This window comes from Mytilus galloprovincialis, chromosome 8 (assembly GCF_965363235.1).
Source record: "Mytilus galloprovincialis chromosome 8, xbMytGall1.hap1.1, whole genome shotgun sequence".
Lineage (NCBI taxonomy): Eukaryota > Metazoa > Mollusca > Bivalvia > Mytilida > Mytilidae > Mytilus > Mytilus galloprovincialis.
The window spans coordinates 72,426,733-72,452,240 of NC_134845.1; the positions used below are offsets into that span (position 1 = coordinate 72,426,733).

The window sequence follows — 25,508 nt, forward strand, 5'->3', positions numbered from 1 at the left end:
TCCCATGTCAGATTTGCTCTAAATGCTTTGGTTTTTGAGTTATAAGCCAAAAACTGCATTTGACCCCTATGTTCTATTTTTAGCAATGACGACCATGTTTGTTGATAGATCACAACTTCGGATACAATTTACAAACTAGATACCCTAAGGAACATTCAGTTAAAGTTTGGAAGTATTTGGCCCAGTAGTTTCAGAGGAGAAGATTTTTGTAAAAGATTACTAAGATTTACGAAAAATGGTTAAAAATTGACTATAAAGGGCAATAACTCCTAAAGGGGTCAACTGACCATTTCAGTCATGTTGACTTATTTGTAAATCTTACTTTGCTGAACATTATTCCTGTTTACAGTTTATCTCTATCTATAATAATATTCAAGATAATAACCAAAAACAGCAAATTTTCCTTAAAATTACCAATTCAGGGGCAGCAACCCAACAACAGGTTGTCTGATTCATCTGAAAATTTCAGGGCAGATAGATCTTGACCTGATAAACAATATTACCCCATGTCAGATTTGCTCTGAATGCTTTGGTTTTTGAGTTATAAGCCAAAAACTGCATTTGACCCCTATGTTCTATTTTTAGCAATGGCGACCATGTTTGTTGATAGATCAAAACTTCGGATACAATTTATAAATTAGATACCCTAAAAAACATTCAGTTAAAGTTTGAAAGTATTTGGCCCAGTAGTTTCAGAGGAGAAGATTCTTGAAATAGTTTACGACGACAGACGGGACAGGTGAGCTAAAAAGATTGTTTTTTGGTCCTTTTTTCTCTCCCTGATTCATATCATAAATACCTTGGGGCCAGCTGAAGGACGCCTCTGGGTGCGGGAATTTCTCCCTGCATTGAAGACCTGTTGGTGACCTTCTGCTTTTTCTGTTCTATGGACGGATTGTTGTCTCTTTGACACATTCCCCATTTCTATTATCAATTTTATTAACATCAATTTTATCAAAATTTATTATCATCAATTTTATCAAAATTTATTAACATCAATTTTATCAAAATCTGTCAAAACTGTGGCTTCAGGTGTTCATAATTGTCTGTTCTGTTTTGAAATGAACAATTAACCAGATGCTCCGCAGGGCACAGCTTTATACGACTGCAGAGGTTGAACCCTGAACGGTTGGGGCAAGTATGGACACAACATTCAAGCTGGATTCAGCTCTAAATTTGGATTGTGATTAAATAGTTGATATAGCATAGGTTTCTGACACATAATGAATGTGGTCTAATGAACTTAAATTTTTTTTGCCTTTGAGCAATTCACTATGCTGTTGAATATTAATCCTCTCAAAAAAATGTTTGAAGAAATTTTCTTTTTATTTATGAAATCTGAAATGAAAAAAAATGAACCCCCCCCCCCCCCAAATTTTTTTTTCACATCCCCCTTTCCCTTGTTCTAAAACTGATCTCAATTCGAATTTCTAATGGAGTTTGCAACAGTAACTACTCATTTAAATACATCTTAAAATGTAAAAAAAGTGTTTGTTATCACTGAATGGTAAAGATTGCTTTAATTTATCAGTTGGTAGTAAAAATGAATATACATTGTATATTGTATAAAGCAATTATTTAAGTTGATTCAACTACTATTCTGGACAAAGAAAGATAACTCCAATTGAAAATATGAAAATTTCTTGCTATTGCACAATATTGTGCAATTAGATATTTCTTGCTATTGCGCAATATTGTGCAATTGAAAATATTTGCTATGGCACAATACTGTGCAATTGAAGATTTCTTGCTATTGCATAATACTGTGCAATTGAAAATTTCTTGCTATTGCACAATACTTAATATAATAATTTTGGATCCTGATTGGGACCAACTTGAAAATTAGGCCCATAATCAAAAATCTAAGCACATGTTTAGATTCAGCATATCAAAGAAGCCCAAGAATTCAATTTTTGTTAAAATCAAACTTAGTTTAATTTTGGACCCTTTGAACTTTAATGTAGACCAATTTGAAAACGGGACCAAAAATTAAGAATCTACATACACAGTTAGATTTGGCATATCAAAGAACCCCAATTATTCAATTTTTGATTAAATCAAACAAAGTTTAATTTTGGACCCCGATTTGGACCAACTTGAAAACTGGGCCAATAATCAACAAGAATGTGTCCAAAGTACACGGATGCCCCACTCGCACTATCCTTTTCCATGTTCCATGGACCGTGAAATTGGGTAATTATCTAATTTGGCATTAAAATTAGGAAGATCATATCATAAGCAACAAGTGTACTAAGTTTCAAGTTGATTGGACTTCAGCTTCATCAAAAACTACCTTGACCAAAAACTTTAACCTGGACAGACGAACGGAGGCACAGACCAGAAAACATAATGCCCCTCTACTATCGTAGGTCGGGCATAAAAATCTAAGTACATTTTTAGAATCAGCATATCAAAGAACCCCAAGGATTCAATTATTGTTAAAATCAAACTAAGTTTAATTTTGGACCCTTTGGACCTTAATGTAGACCAATTTTAAAACGGGACCGAAAATTAAGAATCTACATACACAGTTAGATTCGGCATATCAAGGAACCCCAATTATTCAATTTTTGATGAAATCAAACAAAGTTTAATTTTGGACCCTTTGGGCCCCTTATTCCTAAACTGTTGGGACCAAAACTTCCAAAATCAATCCCAACCTTCCTTTTATGGTCATAAACCTTGTGTTTAAATTTCATAGATTTCTATTTACTTATACTAAAGTTATGGTGCGAAAACCAAGAAAAATGCTTATTTGGGCCCTTTTTTGGCCCCTTATTTCTAAACTGTTGAAACCAAAACTCCCAAAATCAATCCCAACCTTCCTTTTGAGGTCATAAACCTTGTGTCAAAATTTCATAGATTTCTATTTACTTAAACTAAAGTTATTATGCGAAAACCAAGAATAATGCTTATTTGGGCCCTTTTTTGGCCCCTAATTCCTAAACTGTTGAAACCAAAACTCCCAAAATCAATCCCAACCTTCCTTTTGAGGTCATAAACCTTGTGTCAAAATTTCATAGATTTCTATTTACTTAAACTAAAGTTATAGTGCGAAAACCAAGAAAATGCTTATTTGGGCCCTTTTTGGCCCATAATTCCTAAAATGTTTGGACCAAAACTTCCAAAATCAATCCCAACCTTCCTTTTGTGGTAATAAACCTTGTGTTAAAATTATTATACACATTTTCTAAAGTTAGAGTGTGAAAACTAAAAGTATTCGGACGACGACAACCACGCAGACGACGACGCCAACATCATACCAATATATGACCAAAAATTTTCAATTTTTTTCAATTTTTTGCGGTTGTATAAAAAGTATGCAAAGTGCTGAAAAACAATGAATTGAAGTAAAGACTTTTTTTAAAAATATGAATCACTGTAAATTATATGATATAACTTTATGACAGTAGAAGTTCTTCTAGTATTAAGTGTGCCTATGATTGAGTTTTATCGTCCAATCAATTCAATGTTACCTGTGGTGAGCCTTCCAAAGACCTAAATATATCCATCAGCTTTACATAATTTTCAAACAGCAGTATAAGCTGAAATATTAAACTGTACAATCTTCGACATAAATCTAGTTTCTGAAATGAAAAAGAAAAGTTTATAGTCATAGGATACAAACAAAAAGTGTTCATATGAAATCACAAAGAAAGGAGACAGATAGAAAAGGTAAGAACTAGTAATTGTTTAACATATGTCAAATGAAATCAACCATATGTAAATAAATATTAATACATCTGGGTTAATCTCTAGGCAAAGTCTATAATTATTAGAAAAATCAGTTGATTTTATGAACCATACAAAACAGACAAGTGTCAACTTTTATTTCATATTCAAATGCCTCAAAATTAACCAAAGTGTATAATATTTAAATGTTTATGTGCTCTAGCAAAAGGTCAATGTCTATTCTATGCAGCTCATATTCTGATATTCTTTCTGAGGCAAAAATGTAATGAAATGTTTTATTCATATGTAAGGTGGGATGAAAATGTCCCCAAAAATAAATTATTTATATTAAAGGTTGGATGAAATATTAAAAACATACTTTATCCATTTAAGAGGTTGGATGAAAATGCAGAAAAATATTTTATTATTCATAAAATTATTTTTGAGAACATACATAGATAAATGATATGAAAATGTCGATAGAAAAATAAATATCAGTAACAAATAGAATACAGAAAATTTTGTGTTAACACATGCAGAAGACTATCTCAAGAACATTTTGAGAAAATATGAATGTCTACCCAAATCATATCTATTGGAATTTTTTTTTATTACAGAGTGAAGTGTCCACTATGCACTTGCACAGTGCTATTATTAGAATAGTAGAATAGAATGATATACAAATGAATGAAAATAATATATAACTGTTATACAAATATTAACAAATTATTTAACAATAAACCACCTGAGCTGTATACAGATAAAAAAATAAACAATTATATCACTACAATATAATAGTTGTAACGGTGAGGTTGAATTCCTTGTCATTTATTCATCATCCACACGAACTTGTCTCAGAAAAAAATATATCCATGTATCGAGTTTGAGTTTTATACCATTTGATTGAGGCAAACTAAAGTTAAAGAATGGAAATAAAAAATTCAGTAATTTTTTATTTGTAAAGGGGGAAAACTCTAAAATAGCAAAAAATAACACCATAAAAGTTCAAACTTAATCTGTTTTTTGTAATTATAAGCATTGTGTATAAGTTTCCTAATATTTGGTTGAGCCACATAAAAGTTAGAGAACAGAACCAATTGTGTGCTGTACAGACGTACAAAGGTAAAACTTTGATATGTCCGTGGCATAACAAATATTTACCTCATATAAGAGGTTAGATGAAAATGCAAAAACATATTTTAATCACATCAAAATCAAGATATCCAAATGTATAAGCACTAGTGTACTTTTTGCTTAAGTGTAGTGTGAAATAGCCTGAAAATAAGATCTTACTTCAGGTATCAATTTATGAAAATGAGACAAAAGGGTCTATGAAATTGAACTGATTTTGTGTCATTGTGAGATACCCCATATCCTTTGTATTTGTATGTATACCATATAATATCATAGTTGACCCTATAGTAACTGAAAACTGATATAAGAGAATGTAATCAGGTGATTATAAGTTAAATGGTATCAAGTGTATCGGAGTTATATATTGTATCCTGCGTATAACAGTTATATGGTATCTTGTGTATAACAGCTAAATGATATCCTGCTTATAAGAGTTACATGGTATCCTGTGTTTAAGAGTTATATGGTATCCTGTGTATAAGAGTTATATGGTATCCTGCATATAAAAGTTATATGGTATCCAGTGTATAAGAGATATATGGTATCCCTGTGTATAAGAGTTATATGGTATCCTGCATATAAGAGTTATATGGTATCCAGTGTATAAGACTTATATGGTATCCTGCGTATAAAAGTTATATGGTATCCAGTGTATAAGAGTTAAATGGTATCCCTGTGTATAAGTGTTTTATGGTATCCTGCATATAAGAGTTATATGGTATCCAGTGTATAAGAGTTATATGGTATCCCTGTGTATAAGAGTTATATGGTATCCTGCATATAAAAGTTATATGGTATCCTGTGTATAAGAGTTATATGGTATCCTGTGTATAAGAGTTATATGGTATCCTGTGTATAAGAGTTGTATGGTATCCTGTGTATAAGAGTTATATGGTATCCTGTGTATAAGAGTTATATGGTATCCTGTGTATAAGAGTTGTATGGTATCCTGTGTATAAGAGTTGTATGGTATCCTGTGTATAAGAGTTATATGGTATCCTGTGTATAAGAGTTGTATGGTATCCTGTATATAAGAGTTATATGGTATTCTGTGTATAAAAGTTATATGGTATCCTGCATATAAGAGTTATATGGTATCCAGTGTATAAGAGTTATATGGTATCCTGTGTATAAGTGTTATATGTTATCCTGCTTATAAGAGTTATATGGTATCCTGAAAATAAGAGTTATATGGTATCCTGTGTATAAGAGTTATATGGTATCCTATGTATAAAAGTTATATGGTATCCTGCATATAAGAGTTATATGGTATCCTGTGTATAAGAGTTATATGGTATCCTGTGTATAAGAGTTATATGGTATCCTGTGTATAAAAGTTATATGGTATCCTGCATATAAGAGTTATATGGTATCCAGTGTATAAGAGTTATATGGTATCCTGTGTATAAGAGTTATATGGTATCCAGTGTATAAGTGTTATATGGTATCCAGTGTATAAGAGTTATATGGTATCCTGTGTATAAGAGTTATATGGTATCCTGCGTATAAAAGTTATATGGTATCCAGTGTATAAGAGTTATATGGTATCCCTGTGTATAAGAGTTATATGGTATCCTGCATATAAAAGTTATATGGTATCCTGCGTATAAGAGTTGTATGGTATCCTTTGTATAAGAGTTACATGGTATCCTGCGTTTAAGAGTTATATGGTATCCTGTGTATAAGAGTTATATGGTATCCTGCATATAAAAGTTATATGTTATCCAGTGTATAAGAGATATATGGTATCCCTGTGTATAAAAGTTATATTGTATCCTGCATATAAGAGTTATATGGTATCCAGTGTATAAGACTTATATGGTATCCTGCGTATAAAAGTTATATGGTATCCAGTGTATAAGAGTTAAATGGTATCCCTGTGTATAAGTGTTTTATGGTATCCTGCATATAAGAGTTATATGGTATATAAGAGTGTATAAGAGTTATATGGTATCCTGTGTATAAGAGTTATATGGTATCCTGTGTATAAGAGTTATATGGTATCCTGTGTATAAGAGTTGTATGGTATCCTGTGTATAAGAATTATATGGTATCCTGCGTATAAAAGTTATATGGTATCCAGTGTATAAGAGTTATATGGTATCCCTGTGTATAAGAGTTATATGGTATCCTGCGTATACAAGTTATATGGTATCCTGCGTATAAGAGTTGTATGGTATCCTTTGTATAAGAGTTACATGGTATCCTGCGTTTAAGAGTTATATGGTATCCTGTGTATAAGAGTTATATGGTATCCTGCATATAAAAGTTATATGGTATCCAGTGTATAAGAGATATATGGTATCCCTGTGTATAAGAGTTATATGGTATCCTGCATATAAGAGTTATATGGTATCCAGTGTATAAGAGTTATATGGTATCCTGCGTATAAAAGTTATATGGTATCCAGTGTATAAAAGTTAAATGGTATCCCTGTGTATAAGTGTTTTATGGTATCCTGCATATAAGAGTTATATGGTATCCAGTGTATAAGAGTTATATGGTATCCCTGTGTATAAGAGTTATATGGTATCCTGCATATAAAAGTTATATGGTATCCTGTGTATAAGAGTTATATGGTATCCTGTGTATAAGAGTTATATGGTATCCTGCTTATAAGAGTTATATGGTATCCTGTGTATAAGAGTTATATGGTATCCTGCATATAAAAATTATATGGTATCCAGTGTATAAGAGTTATATGGTATCCTGCATATAAGAGTTATATGGTATCCAGTGTATAAGAGTTATATGGTATCCTGCGTATAAAAGTTATATGGTATCCAGTGTATAAGAGTTATATGGTATCCCTGTGTATAAGTGTTTTATGGTATCCTGCATATCAGAGTTATATGGTATCCAGTGTATAAGAGTTATATGGTATCCTGTGTATAAGAGTTATATGGTATCCCTGTATATAAGAGTTATATGGTATCCTGCATATAAAAGTTATATGGTATCCTGTGTATAAGACTTATAAGGTATCCTGTGTATAAGAGTTATATGGTATCCTGTGTATAAGAGTTATATGGTATCCTGCTTATAAAAGTTATATGGTATCCTGTGTATAAGTGTTATATGGTATCCTGTGTATAAGAGTTATATAGTATCCTGCATATAAGAGTTATATGGTATCCTGCTTATAAGAGCTATAGGTTGTACTTTGTAAATACAGCTGTTTCTCAAAACACGCCTCTTTTGGGGAGTAATTGAATATTCATAGAAAAATAATTTTGTTTACATACTGGTTCCCAGTTATGCTCTCTGTGTTCCATATCGCAGAGACAGAAATTGGGAATGTTACCAGTAAATAAACACGTGCATATTGTTTACATTGAAATCTGTGGTAACCTTTCATTCGAGGTAGGGGTAGTTAAGAAAATTAGTGTAAGTTTAAACTCTGAGAAGTTCAGGGCATATAAACGTTGAAAATATGCCGCACAAGCCCTATATTTTGACCTTTGAAAAAAATTGTGGTGCATATGAACTTTCAATTCAAGGATAAGATTTTTTTCAAAACTTCATAGTAAAAGTGGTACAGTTTTAGCCGTAAAAGGAGTTCCTATGGGAAATTGCATTGTCAATATTTACAGAAATGCAACCTATATAGGGTGAAAAAGGGGAACATTCAGAATTTAACCATATGTGCTTTTTTTCACAGATTTTAAAGAAATTAACTCAAATAAGAAGTTTTATAAATATTTAATGAAGATTGATAGAATCCTGGGCCTTAAATATGATGACTCAGCATAAATTCACAGTTTACAGTATGCATAGTTTACTTAAAGTCCTGGATACAAAATTAAATCATAATATTTGCATATTTGTAAGTTAAATTGTTAAGAAGTGCTTATATTTACTCTTCGCAGTCATTGAAACTCATAGATCCTTCCTGAATATTATTTATGGGGTATTTGTGTCCTTTCGATAACCCAAAAGTAAGCCGCAACACCTAAATCTGCTTTTTTGTCACCACGGCATAATAAATACAAGCTAGAAAAAAAAAATATCTCAAGAAAACTTACAATAGTGTGTTCTATCCTGAATATGTACTAAATATTCCAAATTGCTAGAAACAGCAGAATGATTTAGGAAATTTGAGGCCCCAGGGGCAAAAAACATAGAAAAATTGCCTACCCCCTGGGTCATAAAACAAATAATTTAACTTGTAAATGCTATGATTTTATGATTTTAAAGTTCTTGATATAGAAAACAATAACTATGCTTGGACGTTATGCAAAAATCAGATGTAAGCAGTCATCTCTACAACATTTTAAGTGAATTTATATCTCAGACTGGTATCTGCATACATACAACTATTGCAAATATGGCTTTGTTTGAACACTTCTAGTATATATAGTAGCTAAATTGTGTCAGATATATGGTTACAGATGATACTGTTGTGACAAGAATTCTAAATTGACCATTTGAGGCAGAAAATGTGTTCTTTAATTGACAAATAGGCATACAGTAAGATGTGGACTGGAGATAGAGGCTGGATTGGATACTTTATATAATCTTGAATGTTGTAATGATTGACTGCTAAACATTACATTTATGATATTCTGATATGCTTTCAATATGTTATCAAATCAGTTTTTAACAGGTTCTAGGTATTTTTTATCAGAAAATATGCAAATAGGGTAAGCTGGCAATAATTCAAGTCTTGTTTACAAATTCTTTAAAAAATTGAAACAGGGGAGGGGGTATCAAATGTATAGTAAAGAAAAACTTAGAGTATACACAGTGATTTCTTTAAGACTTTAATTCTGATAAATGAGTATTAATGTGAGAAAAACTGATTTCAGAGAGTTTTCTATTTGAATAAATGTCTGTATAGGTTGCACTTTGTAAATACAGCTGTTTCTCAAAACACGCCTCTTTTGGGGAGTAATTGAATATTCATAGAAAAATAATTTTGTTTACATACTGGTTCCCAGTTATGCTCTCTGTGTTCCATATCGCAGAGACAGAAATTGGGAATGTTACCAGTAAATAAACACGTGCATATTGTTTACATTGAAATCTGTGGTAACCTTTCATTCGAGGTAGGGGTAGTTAAGAAAATTAGTGTAAGTTTAAACTCTGAGAAGTTCAGGGCATATAAACGTTGAAAATATGCCGCACAGCCCTATATTTTGACCTTTGAAAAAAATTGTGGTGCATATGAACTTTCAATTCTAGGATAAGATTTTTTTCAAAACTTCATAGTAAAAGTGGTAGTTTTAGCCGTAAAAGGAGTTCCTATGGGAAATTGCATTGTCAATATTTACAGAAATGCAACCTATATGGTATCCTGTGTATAAGAGTTATATGGTATCCAGTGTATAAGTGTTATATGGTATCCAGTGTATAAGAGTTATATGGTATCCTGCATATAAGAGTTATATGGTATCCTGCCTATAAGAGCTATATTGTATCCTGTGTATAAGAGTTATAAGGTATCCAGTGTATAAGAGTTATATGGTATCCTGTGTATAAGAGTTATATGGTATCCTGTGTATAAGAGTTATATGGTATCCTGTGTATAAATAAAGGCAACAGTAGTATACCGCTGTTCAAATCTCATAAATCCATGGACAAAAAACAAAATCGGGGTAACAAACTAAAACCGAGGGAAACGCATTAACAACGACACAACACTAAAATGTAACACACACAGAAACGGACCAAGCATCAGACAAAATCCCACGAGAATAACAAATATAACAGTTATATGATATCCTGTGTATAAGAGTTATATGGTATCCTTCATATAAGAGTTATATGGTATAAAGTATAAAGCACCCAAGACTTATACCCCCTGAAATGTAAAGCTGTCTTACAAACAATTTAGGTCTTCCAGCAAGATAATCAAAGCGTGAAAGCGCTGTAAAGGCAGTTAGTTACAGGTTGTGTGTATTTCTAGTCCAGTTATATCATTATCTTCCATAGTACAGAGGTGGTTTGAAGTATTTAAGATTAAGAGTTCTCTTGTACCTAGTTCACCTATAGTCACCCATAGTCTACTGTTTCAGTATATTTTCTGTACCTCACCATGAAATGCATTTTTAAGACATAAAAGAACTTTTCCTTATTAACATAAGTAGACTATTTTTAATAATTGATCATATACGCATATTCAATGACTCCCATCCTATGAAAAGTAGTTCACAAAGATTGACTAGTCATCGTACTGTGTGTACTGCAAGAACATCAAGTAACATAATGGTAAATATACATAGTAACATGTCAACTCTTTTGATGACCATATTTTTTATAACTCCAAGCAAAATTATTTTTCAGTATAAACATGATAAAGTAATTTATTGGTATGAATGAAAGAGGAGTTTTTAATTAAGAAAACAATAACATCTGGTGGTCATTTATAATAGCTGTCTCATTAGCATTTTAACCACTTCCCGTATTTGCAATTAAGACAATCATGACAATAGAAGAAAATGATGCAACGCCAATCTAATATAAATTTATTTATATAAAAATAAAATTTAGTATACGACTCTTAGCTGATAGCTCTTGAATAAAAGGTAACTTGAATTACCATAAAAGAAGCCCCACTAACACAAGCTGCTTTGTTCCATTATCATTATGATGTATTTTTTTTTCTTCAAACAAGAATGTGTCGTAAGTACATGGATTTCCTATCCGTACAATCATTTTTTATGTTCAGTGGACTGTGAAAATTAGGTAAAATCTTTAATTTTGCAGTAAAATAAGAAAGATCATATCATAAGGAACACATGTGTACTAAGTTTCAAGTTGATTGGATTTCAACTTCATAAAAAACTACCTTGACCATAAACTTTAACCTGAAGCAGGACGGACGGACAGACCAGTAAAAATAATGCTCATAAATGGGACATTAAGATAGTAAGACTTGTTATATAGATACCCGCCAACTTTTGAAAGTTCCCATGTTTTTTTTTAGTGTGCAACAACAATTTTAAACATTATAATTTTTAGCTAAGTATTTTGCATGATCTGGATTGTCTAGAAAAAGTGTCATATTTGTATAATGAACTTACATGCCTTTTTCTTAAGTCTGTTTGCATGATTCTAGTTATTAAATCGGTAGAAAAGATGAACATGTAGCTAGCAGACTAGGGTTTATTTATTTGTGTAAGAATATTAGATGCTTGTTCAAATTTCCAATTTTGAATTATGCATAAAGATGGACCTTTAAAAGGTTGGGAACAACACTCCAAATGAGGGGTAACACTCATTGGAAGAACATTACAACCCACTATAAAAAATGAGCACCTTTATATTCATACTATTCTATTTGATGAAACGTTTCCCCAAGAACTATGCATCTATTAAATATTAAATGGTCAAAAATTTAAACATGACAAAAGAATTTTGTGATGTTTCTAAACTTATATATATCTTCTTTATTAATTTGACCCCTTATTAAGACAAGTTGTTCAAAATATAATGAATTTTCTCACTTTTAAGTTAAAAATCTTTAAAATATTCTTTCTTTTTTTCAACATTAAAATGACCCCTTGTTTTATGCACAGTCCCTCATTTAAGGGACACCGCTCATAATGGGGGGGGGGGGGACCTGTTTGTTGGTCTTTGTGAAGAAAAAAAATTAGTACATTGTCCTTTAAATGATTTAATAGCATACAAAAATATAATATGTTACAACAAGTTTTATGTCAATAAATTAGTGGAAAAAAATACTATTTATTATCTTTATGGTAGTACAGTCATGACAGCAGGCCAATCGGATACCCAAAATGTCAGCTAAAAATATCCGATTACCCGATATATTCAATTAGACGATGAATGTATATTTATTGAATATTCTACAATAATAAGTAGATCTATTGCTTAATATGTGAAAGGGCTGGAGGATTGATGGAGTGATTTTTATCAGTTACATCACCACTATGTTTGCGTAAAAAAATTATCAGCTGATTATGTAATGATTAAATTTGTTTGCACTTGCAGTTTTTAAATCCTGTATTGATTAAAATAAATCAAATGTCCTGAAATTTTGGTGAATATGAATGAGAAAGTTGGATATACAATATATAATTTATTAATTATGTATATGAAATATTTATAATATATTATGAATAAAAAAAATGTTTTATTATTGTCACTATATTTTTGGGTAGCTGCCTGATCCTCTTGCACAATGTATTTTTCAGCGGAAAAATACTCGGAACCTTTATATAGATATGGAAATAACGGACAGTCTTCTTTCTTTAACTGACGGTTGCTATGACGTAGTAATATTCTAGTGAATTATTATCTTCCATCCATAGTTTGTCTTTACTTGTTTAGTATAAAACAAATAAATATCCATTTTTACATTTTCACACAGGTAAACTAATTTGGATATAAATAGATCAAAGCATGTCTGTGTAGAATCTCTAATCTAAAATCGTAATTGTTATAATTTTATTTCTTTAAATAATCAAATTTAAATTTATGAAATTAATCATGATTGATAAAATAGTATTGCATAAAGTTTACATTTTCGGAAGACTATTTATGTTTAGGTCATAGTTCTAGAGGCTTCTGCACAAATATGTATACAAACCAATATGGCCGCCACACGTGATAACCTTTGCACATGTCAAGGATTTGTATAGTAAGATTACTATACAAATCCGCACACGTGAACAAAATATTTCTAACAAAAGTCAGATTTCTCTTGTCAAAAGGGATTTATATTTATATTGCAATAAATTATTCAGAAGGAGGTAAATTCAGTTTAGATTATATTTCTTATTCTATGAGCATTTAGAGTTTAATCAAAATTTTCCCAACATCAACGTAAAGCGTACTGCTCTTGTCAACTGAGTCATATACACATACACGCGTAGATTGACTGGTACCCAATCGTAATGCAGAGGCGGATTTAGGGGGGGCCCAGGGGGCCCGGGTCCCCCCCTTTTTGGGGAAAAAATTGGTTGCTTATATAGGGAATCACTGAAGCGAGACTCGAGCGGCCCCCCTCTTAGGTCAGTCAGTGGGTCCCCACTTATGAAAATTTCTTGATCCGCCACTGTAATGTAACATATATATCAAATAGCTAATGCCCGGAACGTAGCAGCGGGAACCAGGATAATACGTAGACAATATCATAACTAATGAAATTGAAAACGCTTACGGTTTCTCGTTCATAAACCGAATTCCGCTTTGAATTATAGAAAATGCAATATTAATCATGTTCAGTCGACCTTTCATTGTTATATCAACGTTTGAACTGATTAAAAAATCTTTAGATGTCAGATAACACTCAAACTGACCCGACCTCTTTCAACACGGAATACAAATAATGATAGTTTGTAATCAGGTTGACTGCTTATAATGTAAAATACACATTAATAACAAGTTTTTTAAAACGAACAATACACACTGATCGTTTCTTTATTTCCCAATGTAAATGAAAGAAACAAAAACCATATCATACCATTAAAAGGAGAGGAGAAAATTGAACATTTCTGGATCTATTTCTGGCCAAATGACCCCCTACATAGATTTGTTGGACGTTGCGTATGAAAAGATGTACCTCATGACTTGAAAGTCAGGCCTTAAAGCACTGCCTTTAAAAATCAACACCTTAAATTGATGATGAAACCTTAAACAATTAAGTAGGGTTTGCTAGTTCATACTGAAATATCAGTTAAAGTAAACTGAACCTAACCATTCCCACATGGCTAACCCTATTTTAAACTAGGTTAGTTTTCATCATACGTTTTTTATCAATTCTCCAGAATTCAAAATAATTCCAGATTTAAATATTTTCTTGTTTTAACTCATTTTACAAAAATAAATGTAAAACAATCATGACATACAACGATCCAAGACAAATATTTTTAAATATGTTTTTACTGCATTCTTTTTGGTTTATCTTCAACCTAAAGTAAACAACTGGAAAGATTTAATATGTGTAATGTATGCCCATCTGTTCTTCATTAGACACAGCTGTTGAAGATTTAATATGTGTAATGCATGCTCACCTGCTCTTCATTAGACACAGATGTTAAAGATTTAATATGTGTACTGTATGCCCATCTGTTCTTCATTAGACACAGCTGTTAAAGATTTAATATGTGTAATGCAAGTTCACCTGTTCTTCATTAGACACAGCTGTTGAAGATTTAATATGTGTAATGCATGCTCACCTGTTCTTCATTAGACACAGCTGTTAAAGATTTAATATGTGTAATGCATGCTCACCTGTTCTTCATTAGACACAGCTGTTAAAGATTTAATATGTGTAATGCATGCTCACCTGTTCTTCATTAGACACGGCTGTTGAAGATTTAATATGTGTTATGTATGCCCATCTGTTCTTCATTAGACACAGCTGTTAAAGATTTAATATGTGTAATGCAAGCTCACCTGTTCTTCATTAGACACAGCTGTTGAAGATTTAATATGTGTAATGCATGCTCACCTGTTCTTCATTAGACACAGCTGTTAAAGATTTAATATGTGTAATGCATGCTCACCTGTTCTTCATTAGACACAGCTGTTGAAGATTTAATATGTGTAATGCATGCTCACCTGTTCTTTATGAGACACAGCTGTTAAAGATTTAATATGTGTAATGCATGCTCACCTGTTCTTCATTAGACACAGCTGTTGAAAATTTTATATGTGTAATGAATGCCCACATGTTCTTCCTTAGACACAGCTGTTGAAGATTTAATATGTGTAATGCATGCTCACCTGTTCTTCATGAGACACAGCGGTTAAAGTTTTAATATGTGTAATGCAAGCTCACCTGATCTTCATTCGACACAGCTGTTGAAGATTTAATATGTGTAATGCATGCTCACCGGTTCTTCATGAGACACAGCTGTTAAAGATTTAATATGTGTAATGCAAGCTCACCTGTTCTTCATTAGACACAGCTGTTGAAGATTTAATATGTGTAATGCATGCTCACCTGTTATTCATTAGACACAGCAGCTATTGAAGATTTAATATGTGTAATGAATGCCCACATGTTCTTCCTTAGACACAGCTGTTGAAGATTTAATATGTGTAATGCATGCTCACCTGTTCTTCATTAGACACAGCTGTTAAAGATTTAATATGTATAATGCATGCTCACCTGTTCTTCATTAGACACGGCTGTTGAAGACTTAATATGTGTAATGCATGCTCACCTGTTCTTCATTAGACACAGCTGTTGAAGATTTAATATGTGTAATGCATGCTCACCTGTTCTTCATTAGACACAGCTGTTGAAGTTCCACCATCACCTAAAGACTGTTGTTTTATTGTAGACTTTATCAATTCAAGGCTCTAAAATAAATTGTAGTCAATAATTGATTTTCAAATGTTTGAACTTGTTTCTGATCATATATAGCTCTCATTTATAACATGTTTTTAACATATGATAAACTGCACCAGATTAGCATGACATCATTATACTGGAGATGGAATTAAAGCTTTGCATGGCTAAAACAAAGTCTTCTTAACTCTAGCCTATGCTTGCAAAAATTTCACCCCTCTTGAACCCCATTAAATATATCAAAACATCTGCTAAAGAAGCACATTATCTGCATGCTGAAATGAACTAAAAGGCTCTAATGAGCCTGTGTCACTCACCTTGGTCTATGTGCATATTAAACAAAGGACACACATGGATTCATGACAAAATTGTGTTTTGGTGATGTAGATGTGTTTTTAGATATTACTTTTCTGAACACTTTAGCTGTTAACAATATATCTATCTATAATGCACTTTGCCCAGTAGTTACAGAGAAAATCATTTTGTAAACATTACCAAAATTTACCAAAATTATGAAAATTATTAAAAATTGACTATAAAGGGCAATAACTCCTTAAGGGGTCAATTGACCATTTTGCTCATCATTACTTATTTGTAGGAATTACTTTGCTGTACATTATTGCTGCTTACAGTTTATCTCTATCTATAATAATATTCAAGCTAATAAACAAAAACGGCAAAATTTTCTTAAAATTACCAATTCAGGGGCAGCAACCCAACAACCCGTTGTCAGATTCATCTGAAAATTTCAGGGCAGATAGACCTTTACCTAATTATCAATTTTACCTCCACGTCAGATTTGCTCTAAATGCTTTGATTTCAGCACTATAAGCAGAAATCTACATTTTACGCCTATGTTCTATTTTTAGCCATGGTGACCATCTTGATTGGCTGGCCAGGTCACCGGACACACTTTTTAAAATACATACCCCAATGATGATTGTGGCCAAGTTTGGTTTAATATTTGGCCTAGTAGTTTCAAAGGAGAAGATTTTTGTAAAAGATTACAAAAATTTAAGAAAAAATGGTAAAATTGACTATAAAGGGCAATTACTACTCAACTGACAATTTTGGTGATGTTGACTTATGTGTAGATCTTACTTTGCTGAACATTATTGCTGTTTACAGTTATCTCTATCTATGATAATATTCAATATAATGACCAAAAAACGGCAAAAACGCCTTAAAATTACCAATTCTGAGGCAGTAACCCAACAACCGGATGTCAAATTCATCTGAAAATTTCAGGGCAGATATATCTCGACTTGAAACCAATTTTACGGCATGTCAGATTTGTTCTAAATGCTTTGGTTTCAGAGTTATAAGCCAAAATTTACATTTTACCCCTATGTTCTATATTTAGCCATGGCGGCCATCTTGGTTGGCTAGCAGGGTCACCGGACACATTTTTAGAGCAAGATACCCCAATGATGATTGTGGCCAAGTTTGTTTAAATGTAGCCAAGTAGTTTCAGAGGATAAGATTTTTGTAAAAATTAACAGACGACGTTGGACGACAGATGACAGACACCAAGTGATGAGAAAAACTCACCTTCGGGCCAGGTGAGCTAAAAAAGAATAAGAATATTTAAGAAGGCTTAAAAAGCTTCTCAGAAAATTCCTTTTGAGTATAAGGGTACTCAATCTTCAATGGTTAAAGTTATATAACTTTGGAAATGAAAATCTATAATGTTAAAATACCAAAACTTTCAGCAGTCAAAACAACAGTACAAGTGTAAAGTTTAAAAGTAAATTGATCCATTTAAGATATTGCCTTCAACCAGTTTGCACAGAATGTTTCATAAACTATGGAGCATGACTTTTTGAATGAACATTTAGAGAAATCATATAGAAATATACAATGGGAAAATGGGATTTTTTTTTTTAAACAGTCCCTTGATGAAAAGTGCACAAAATAAAAAGGTTTAGATGTAAAAAGATCGTGGTTAAGAACAAAATTTGGTACCATCTAATGAAAATTTAGATAAAGAATGACTTTAAGGGCATATAATACACTTTTTAGGTCTTGAGCTGGCATGTCAGTAACAGCTAGATGTCCTTAACATGTTCATTTATGTATCAGTTTCATTTTGCTTTTAGTTTCTTCTGTTTCCTTTTCTAACCTCTGACTTCATTTAAACTGAATGTCACTGTGCGTATTGCTATGTGTTTCTTTATTCTACATTGGCTAGAAGTATAGGGGAGGGTTCAGATTTCATGTTTTCACAAAACATGTTCAACTCCGCCGCATTTTTGTGCCTGACCCACGTCAGGAGCCCCTTGCCTTTGTTAGTTTTGTATAATTTTTTTAAATTTTAGTTCATTTATATGTTTTGGAGTGATGTCTATTTTCACTGAACTAATACACAATTTTATGTAGGGGCCAGCTAAGGACTGGTGCGGGATTTTCTCACTAGGTTTAAGACACATTAGTGGCCTTCGGCTGTTGTTAGCTCTTTGGTAAGGGTTATTGTCTCTTAGACATATTCCCCATTTCCATTCTCAATTCTATTTTTCCCACATTGATTTTTTTATGAAAATTTGCAAACAAGATTTTTTTACCAAGTAAATTCAAATATGTAATAAAATATAAAAATAATAGCTTTAATGTTTGTTCAAAACCAGTTGCAGTATATCAAGTGGTAAAAGAAATATGGATTTCTGATTTCTGGTAATGCATGTCTTTCACGCTCAAAATAATGGGTTGCCCGATCTTTCACGATTAAGTTTGATGAAAAATAAACAAAATTCAAGGTTTTCATAAAACAAACTGTAATCCCAGAGATATGTCTCGCTTTTTTTGTAATTTCGATAATGCAAATGTTGAAACTAAAATAGTAACACATTAACATGTAAGTTTTTCAAATATTCAAAGTCAATGAACCATGACTGAAAGTACATGGCTAAACAAACTCCATGGAAATGAGATGTGCCAATGCTCATACAACTGTATACCACATACCATTGACTTATCATAAGCAGTTCCCATTAAAACAGACCTAAACACAAACTAATACATGTCAACTAAGCAAAATGTCAAAGTCAATAAAACCATAACTGAAGGGGTGTGGTCAAAGATTCTCAATGGGTATGAGATATGCCAATGCTAATACAACTGCATACCAATTATCATTAACTTACCACTAGTGGTTCACCATAAACTAGACCTAATCACGAACTAATACCATTGTTGACGCCGCTCCGGACACAGTATACCTAATAATGTCTTGCTTTTTGACTGTCAAGTGAGACAAAAATGAACGGTTTCAAGAGAAGTCCATTCTTTTATATTACTGTTCTATGGGACACACCAAAAGATTAAGTTTCAAATATATCATGATATCTTGAATATGACCATTATAGGTACAAGAAGCCTTTTTAATGAATCCCAACTTTGTACTTCATTTGGCCTTTTTAATAAATCCCAAATTTGAAATTTATTTGGCCTTTTTAACATTTGAGTCTTTTGTAGACAAAACACACGTCTGGCGTAAATATAAATTGTAAAGCCTGGTATCTATGATGAGTTTATTTATAGACATGTATTGCGTCTTTTGTGTTTTCTCTTAAAGTACTGCATATCTTCTTTATCTTATTGCACAGCAATGTTGAGAAAGTTGAATCATTTTGACAGACATGTTTTTTTGTTAAGATTTTTTCCGCATTTAATTACATTCACGATCCTATACAAGAGCTTACACAATCCAACTGCAATACTTGACCACAGTTAGGTATTCTTTCACGATCATTTCTCTTGATAAACCAAATGACACCTGTGGTCATGGTGTAAATTACATAAGTAACAGTCAAACCTACCACTAAATTCTTCAAACAATTTACTGAAGAAAAGGGAAAAAATCCAAAATGTCATTTATCTTTACAAATCTTTAAAAAAATGAGTTATTTTCCTTTGAAGAGAAATCTAGTAATAAATAAGTATTTCATCAAAAATTTAATTCTAGGGAAATTTATAAGGCTTTAACTAAACTGAAGGAGAAAAGCTAAAATCGAGACAAAATTAAACTTGACCTGTTACTTGTCATAATAAAATAATACACCAAATATCAAATAAACTAGAGGCTCTAAAGAGCCTGTGTCGCTCACCTTGGTCTATGTGCATATTAAACAAAGGACACAAATGGATTCATGACAAAATTGTATTTTGGTGATGGTGATGTGTTTGAATTTCTTACTTTACTGAACAATTTTGCTTCTTACAATTATATCTATAATGAACTTTGCCCATTAGTAACAGAGAACTATATTTGGTAAAAATTTACATAAATTTACCAAATTAATGAAAATTGTTAAAAATTGACTATAAAGGGCAATAACTCCTTAAGGGGTCAATTGACCATTTAGGTCATGTTGACTTATTTGTAGATCTTACTTTGCTGAACATAATTGATGTTTACAGTTTATCTCTATCTATAATAATATTCAAGATAATAACCAAAAACAGCAAAATTTCCTCAAAATTACCAATTCAGTGGCAGCAACCCAACAACGGGTTGACTGATTCAACTGAAAATTTCAGGGCAGATAGATCTTGACCTGATAAACATTTTTATCCCGTCAGATTTCCTCAAAATGCTTTGGTTTTTGAGTTATAAGCCAAAAACTGCATTTTACCCCTATGTTCTATTTTTAGCCGTGGCGGCCATCTTAGTAGGTTGACCAGGTCACGCCACACATTTTTTAAACTAGATACCCCAAAGATGATTGTGGCCAAGTTTGGATTAATTTGGCCTAGTAGTTTCAGAGGAGAAGATTTTTGTAAAAGATTACTTTAATTTACGAAAAATGGTTAAAAATTGACTATAAAGGACAATAACTCCTAAACGGGTCAACTGACCATTTTGGTCATGTTGACTTATTTGTAGATCTTACTTTGCTGAACATTATTGCTGTTTACAGTTTATCTCTATCTATAATAATATTCAAGATAATAACCAAAAACAGCAAAATTTCCTCAAAATTACCAATTCAGGGGCAGCAACCCAACAACCGATTGACCGATTCATCTGAAAATTTCAGGGCAGATAGATCTTGACCTGATAAACATTTTTATCCCATGTCAGATTTCCTCAAAATGCTTTGGTTTTTGAGTTATAAGCCAAAAACTGCATTTTACCCCTATGTTCTATTTTTAGCCGTGGCGGCCATCTTGGTTGGTTGACCAGGTCACGCCACACCTTTTTTAAACTAGATACCCCAAAGATGATTGTGGCCAAGTTTGGTTTAATTTGGCCCAGTAGTTTCAGAGAAGATTTTTGTAAAAGATTACTTTAATTTACGAAAAATGGTTAAAAATTGACTATAAAGGGCAATACTCCTAAAGGGGTCAACTGACCATTTTGGTCATGTTGACTTATTTGTAGATCTTACTTTGCTGAACACTATTGCTGTTTACAGTTTATCTCTATCTATAATAACATTCAAGATAATAACCAAAAACAGCAAAATTTCCTCAAAATTACCAATTCAGGGGCAGCAACCCAACAACCGATTGACCGATTCATCTAAAAATTTCAGGGCAGATAGATCTTGACCTGGTTAACATTTATATCTTGTCAGATTTCCTCAAAATGCTTTGGTTTTTGAGTTATAAGCCAAAAACTGCATTTTACCCCTATGTTCTATTTTTAGCCGTGGCGGCCATCTTAGTTGGTTGACCAGGTCACGCCACACATTTTTTAAACTAGATACCCCAAAGATGATTGTGGCCAAGTTTGGATTAATTTGGCCTAGTAGTTTCAGAGGAGAAGATTTTTGTAAAAGATTACTTTAATTTACGAAAAATGGTTAAAAATTGACTATAAAGGACAATAACTCCTAAACGGGTCAACTGACCATTTTGGTCATGTTGACTTATTTGTAGATCTTACTTTGCTGAACATTATTGCTGTTTACAGTTTATCTCTATCTATAATAATATTCAAGATAATAACCAAAAACAGCAAAATTTCCTCAAAATTACCAATTCAGGGGCAGCAACCCAACAACCGATTGACCGATTCATCTGAAAATTTCAGGGCAGATAGATCTTGACCTGATAAACATTTTTATCCCATGTCAGATTTCCTCAAAATGCTTTGGTTTTTGAGTTATAAGCCAAAAACTGCATTTTACCCCTATGTTCTATTTTTAGCCGTGGCGGCCATCTTGGTTGGTTGACCAGGTCACGCCACACCTTTTTTAAACTAGATACCCCAAAGATGATTGTGGCCAAGTTTGGTTTAATTTGGCCCAGTAGTTTCAGAGAAGATTTTTGTAAAAGATTACTTTAATTTACGAAAAATGGTTAAAAATTGACTATAAAGGGCAATACTCCTAAAGGGGTCAACTGACCATTTTGGTCATGTTGACTTATTTGTAGATCTTACTTTGCTGAACACTATTGCTGTTTACAGTTTATCTCTATCTATAATAATATTCAAGATAATAACCAAAAACAGCAAAATTTCCTCAAAATTACCAATTCAGGGGCAGCAACCCAACAACCGATTGACCGATTCATCTAAAAATTTCAGGGCAGATAGATCTTGACCTGGTTAACATTTATATCTTGTCAGATTTCCTCAAAATGCTTTGGTTTTTGAGTTATAAGCCAAAAACTGCATTTTACCCCTATGTTCTATTTTTAGCCGTGGCGGCCATCTTGGTTGGTTGACCAGGTCACGCCACACATTTTTTAAACTAGATACCCCAAAGATGATTGTGGCCAAGTTTGGATTAATTTGGCCTAGTAGTTTCAGAGGAGAAGATTTTTGTAAAAGATTACTTTAATTTACGAAAAATGGTTAAAAATTGACTATAAAGGGCAATAACTCCTAAACGGGTCAACTGACCATTTTGGTCATGTTGATTTATTTGTAGATCTTACTTTGCTGAACATTATTGCTGTTTACAGTTTATCCCTATCTATAATAATATTCAAGATAATAACCAAAAACAGCAAAATTTCCTCAAAATTACCAATTCAGGGGCAGTAACCCAACAATCGATTGACCGATTCATCTGAAAATTTCAGGGCAGATAGATCTTGACCTGATAAACATTTTTATCCCATGTCAGATTTGCTCTAAATGCTTTGGTTTTTGAGTTATAAGCCAAAAACTGCATTTTACCCCTATGTTCTATTTTTAGCCGTGGTGGCCATCTTGGTTGGTTGACCGGGTCACGCCACACATTTTTTAAACTAGATACCCCAATGATGATTGTGGCCAAGTTTGGTTTGATTTGGCCCAGTAGTTTCAGAGGAGAAGATTTTTGTAAAAGCTAACGCCGGACGACGCCGGACGCCGGACGCAAAGTGATGAGAAAAGCTCACTTGGCCCTGTGGGCCAGGTGAGCTAAAAAGTCTAGAAAATTGATTTGAGGACTGATGGATAGACAGACAGACAGCGAGCAAACCTTAAGTCGGGGACTAAAAATTAAAAACCTTACAAATTAAGAACTACCTCAATTAATTGTATACCTGTTCTGCTTGATCTTTTCTGAGACCATATGTATCTAAACATTCCTGTATTTCCAGCAGATTAAATTTATGTTTCTCTAATACTCTGCTTCCTGTCAACTGGGAAATAAAAAAAAACACTATCATAAATATCAATTGGTAATGATGGAATTGAATGACTCCAAAAAATACAAATATAGATATCATTTTTTCTATTCATCCTTTTAATGAATTTAGAAATCTTATAAATAGTAATGCATACATACATAATGCTCTTCTGTATTTTTTAAATTTTAGTGTATTTTATTCTCTAGATAACTTCTCTTAAGTGTGCCACATCATTTTCTCAATTTAAGGCCAGTTTGTGTACTAAAAGACGCACACCACCTGTTCTGGGTCCTTATTCATATCCATGTTAAAATTCTTCACTTCCAAACATTTAATGGGAGTCAGGAACAATATACCATTATTTATACACCAGACTGTATACTCCAAACTAGATACTTCATATTAGAGAAACAGGCAACATATGCCCTCCATTTTAGAATTCATTCATACATTATTGTATTATTCAAGAGTATAAGTCTAACTGTGATCTATAATTTGTCATGATGTCTAGAAGAAACCAGGTGCTCCGCAGGGTGCAGCTTTATACAACCACAGAGGTTGAACCCTGAACATTTGGGGCAAGTATGGACACAACATTCAAGCTTGATGCAGCTCTGAATTTGGATTTTGATTAAATAGTTGACACAGCATAGGTTTCTGACATAGAATGAATGTCGTCTAATGAACCTAAATTTTTTTTTGCTATTGAGCAATACACTATGCTGTTGAATATTAATCTCCTCAACAATAATTACTCATTTAAATACATCATAAAATATTAAAATATAAAATGACATACAGTCATGGTTATAATTAATATTAATTAATAGTAACTTCTAAAATGTCTAAATATAAATTTACAGCTAATCATCATTTCTTAATACATAATTTTCAAGCAGTGTAAGGGAGGTAATCATACATATAATTAACAGTATTCTCTAAATGGAATTGGCTTACCTCCCTTACACTGTTTTTAAATATTGTGTGCCGTAAACAAAAAAAAACATTTGTTTTCCCCCTTTTTTGCCCCTAATTGCTAAATGATTTAAGCCATAACTCCAATAACCAGCTACAACCAGATGCTCCGCAGAGATTGAACCCTGAAAGGTTGGGGCAAGTATGGACACAACATTCAAGCTGGATTCAGATCTAAATTTGGATTGTGATTAAATAGTTGACACAGTATAGGTTTCGGACACAGAATGAATGTGGTCTAATGAACTTAAAATATTTTTTTTTGCCTTTGAGCAATTCACTATGCTGTTGAAAAAATGTTTGAAGAAATTTTCTTTTTATTTATGAAATCTGAAGTAAGAAAAATTTAACCCCCATTTTTTTTTCACATCCCCCTTTCCCTTTTTCTTAAACTGATCTCAATTCAAATTTCTAATGGAGTTTGCAACAATAACTACTCATTTAAATACATCATAAATTATTAAAATGTAAAATAAAGTGCTTGTTATCACTGAATGGTAAAGATTGTTTTAATTTATCAGTTGGTAGTAAAAGTGAATATACATTGTATATTGTATAAAACAATGATTTAAGTTGATTCAACTACTATTCTGGACAAAGAAACTCCAATTGAAAATTTCTTGCTATTGCACAATATTGTGCAATTAGATATTGTGCAATTGAAAATATTTGCTATTGCACAATACTGTGCAATTGAAGATTTCTTGCTATTGCGCAATAGTGGCAATTGAAAATTTCTTGCTATTGCACAATACTGTGCAATTGAAGATTTCTTGCCATTGCTGAATACTGTGCAATTGAAAATTTCTTGCTATTGCACAATACTTTATATAATAATTTTGGATCCTGATTTGAACCAACTTGAAAACTGGGCCCATAATCAAAAATCTAAGTA

The 25,508-nt window shown here is 32.3% G+C and overlaps 1 protein-coding gene across 7 annotated transcripts in view; it reads right to left on the reverse strand.

The window, feature by feature from the left end:
- LOC143042521 (protein furry-like) overlaps window positions 1–25,508 on the reverse strand; it is a 373,316-nt gene that overhangs the window by 23,106 nt on the left and 324,702 nt on the right. For 6 of the 7 annotated variants that reach the window (XM_076214885.1, XM_076214883.1, XM_076214882.1 and 3 more), the window contains 3 exons: window positions 23,552–23,650; window positions 16,000–16,083; window positions 3,477–3,587 (listed from right to left, as the gene is read on the reverse strand). In XM_076214885.1, the coding sequence (XP_076071000.1) occupies window positions 3,477–3,587; window positions 16,000–16,083; window positions 23,552–23,650 (294 nt within the window). Of the gene's footprint in view, window positions 1–3,476; window positions 3,588–11,257; window positions 13,196–15,999; window positions 16,084–23,551; window positions 23,651–25,508 lie in introns of those variants that run through there. The other variant, XM_076214884.1, reaches the window with a different exon arrangement.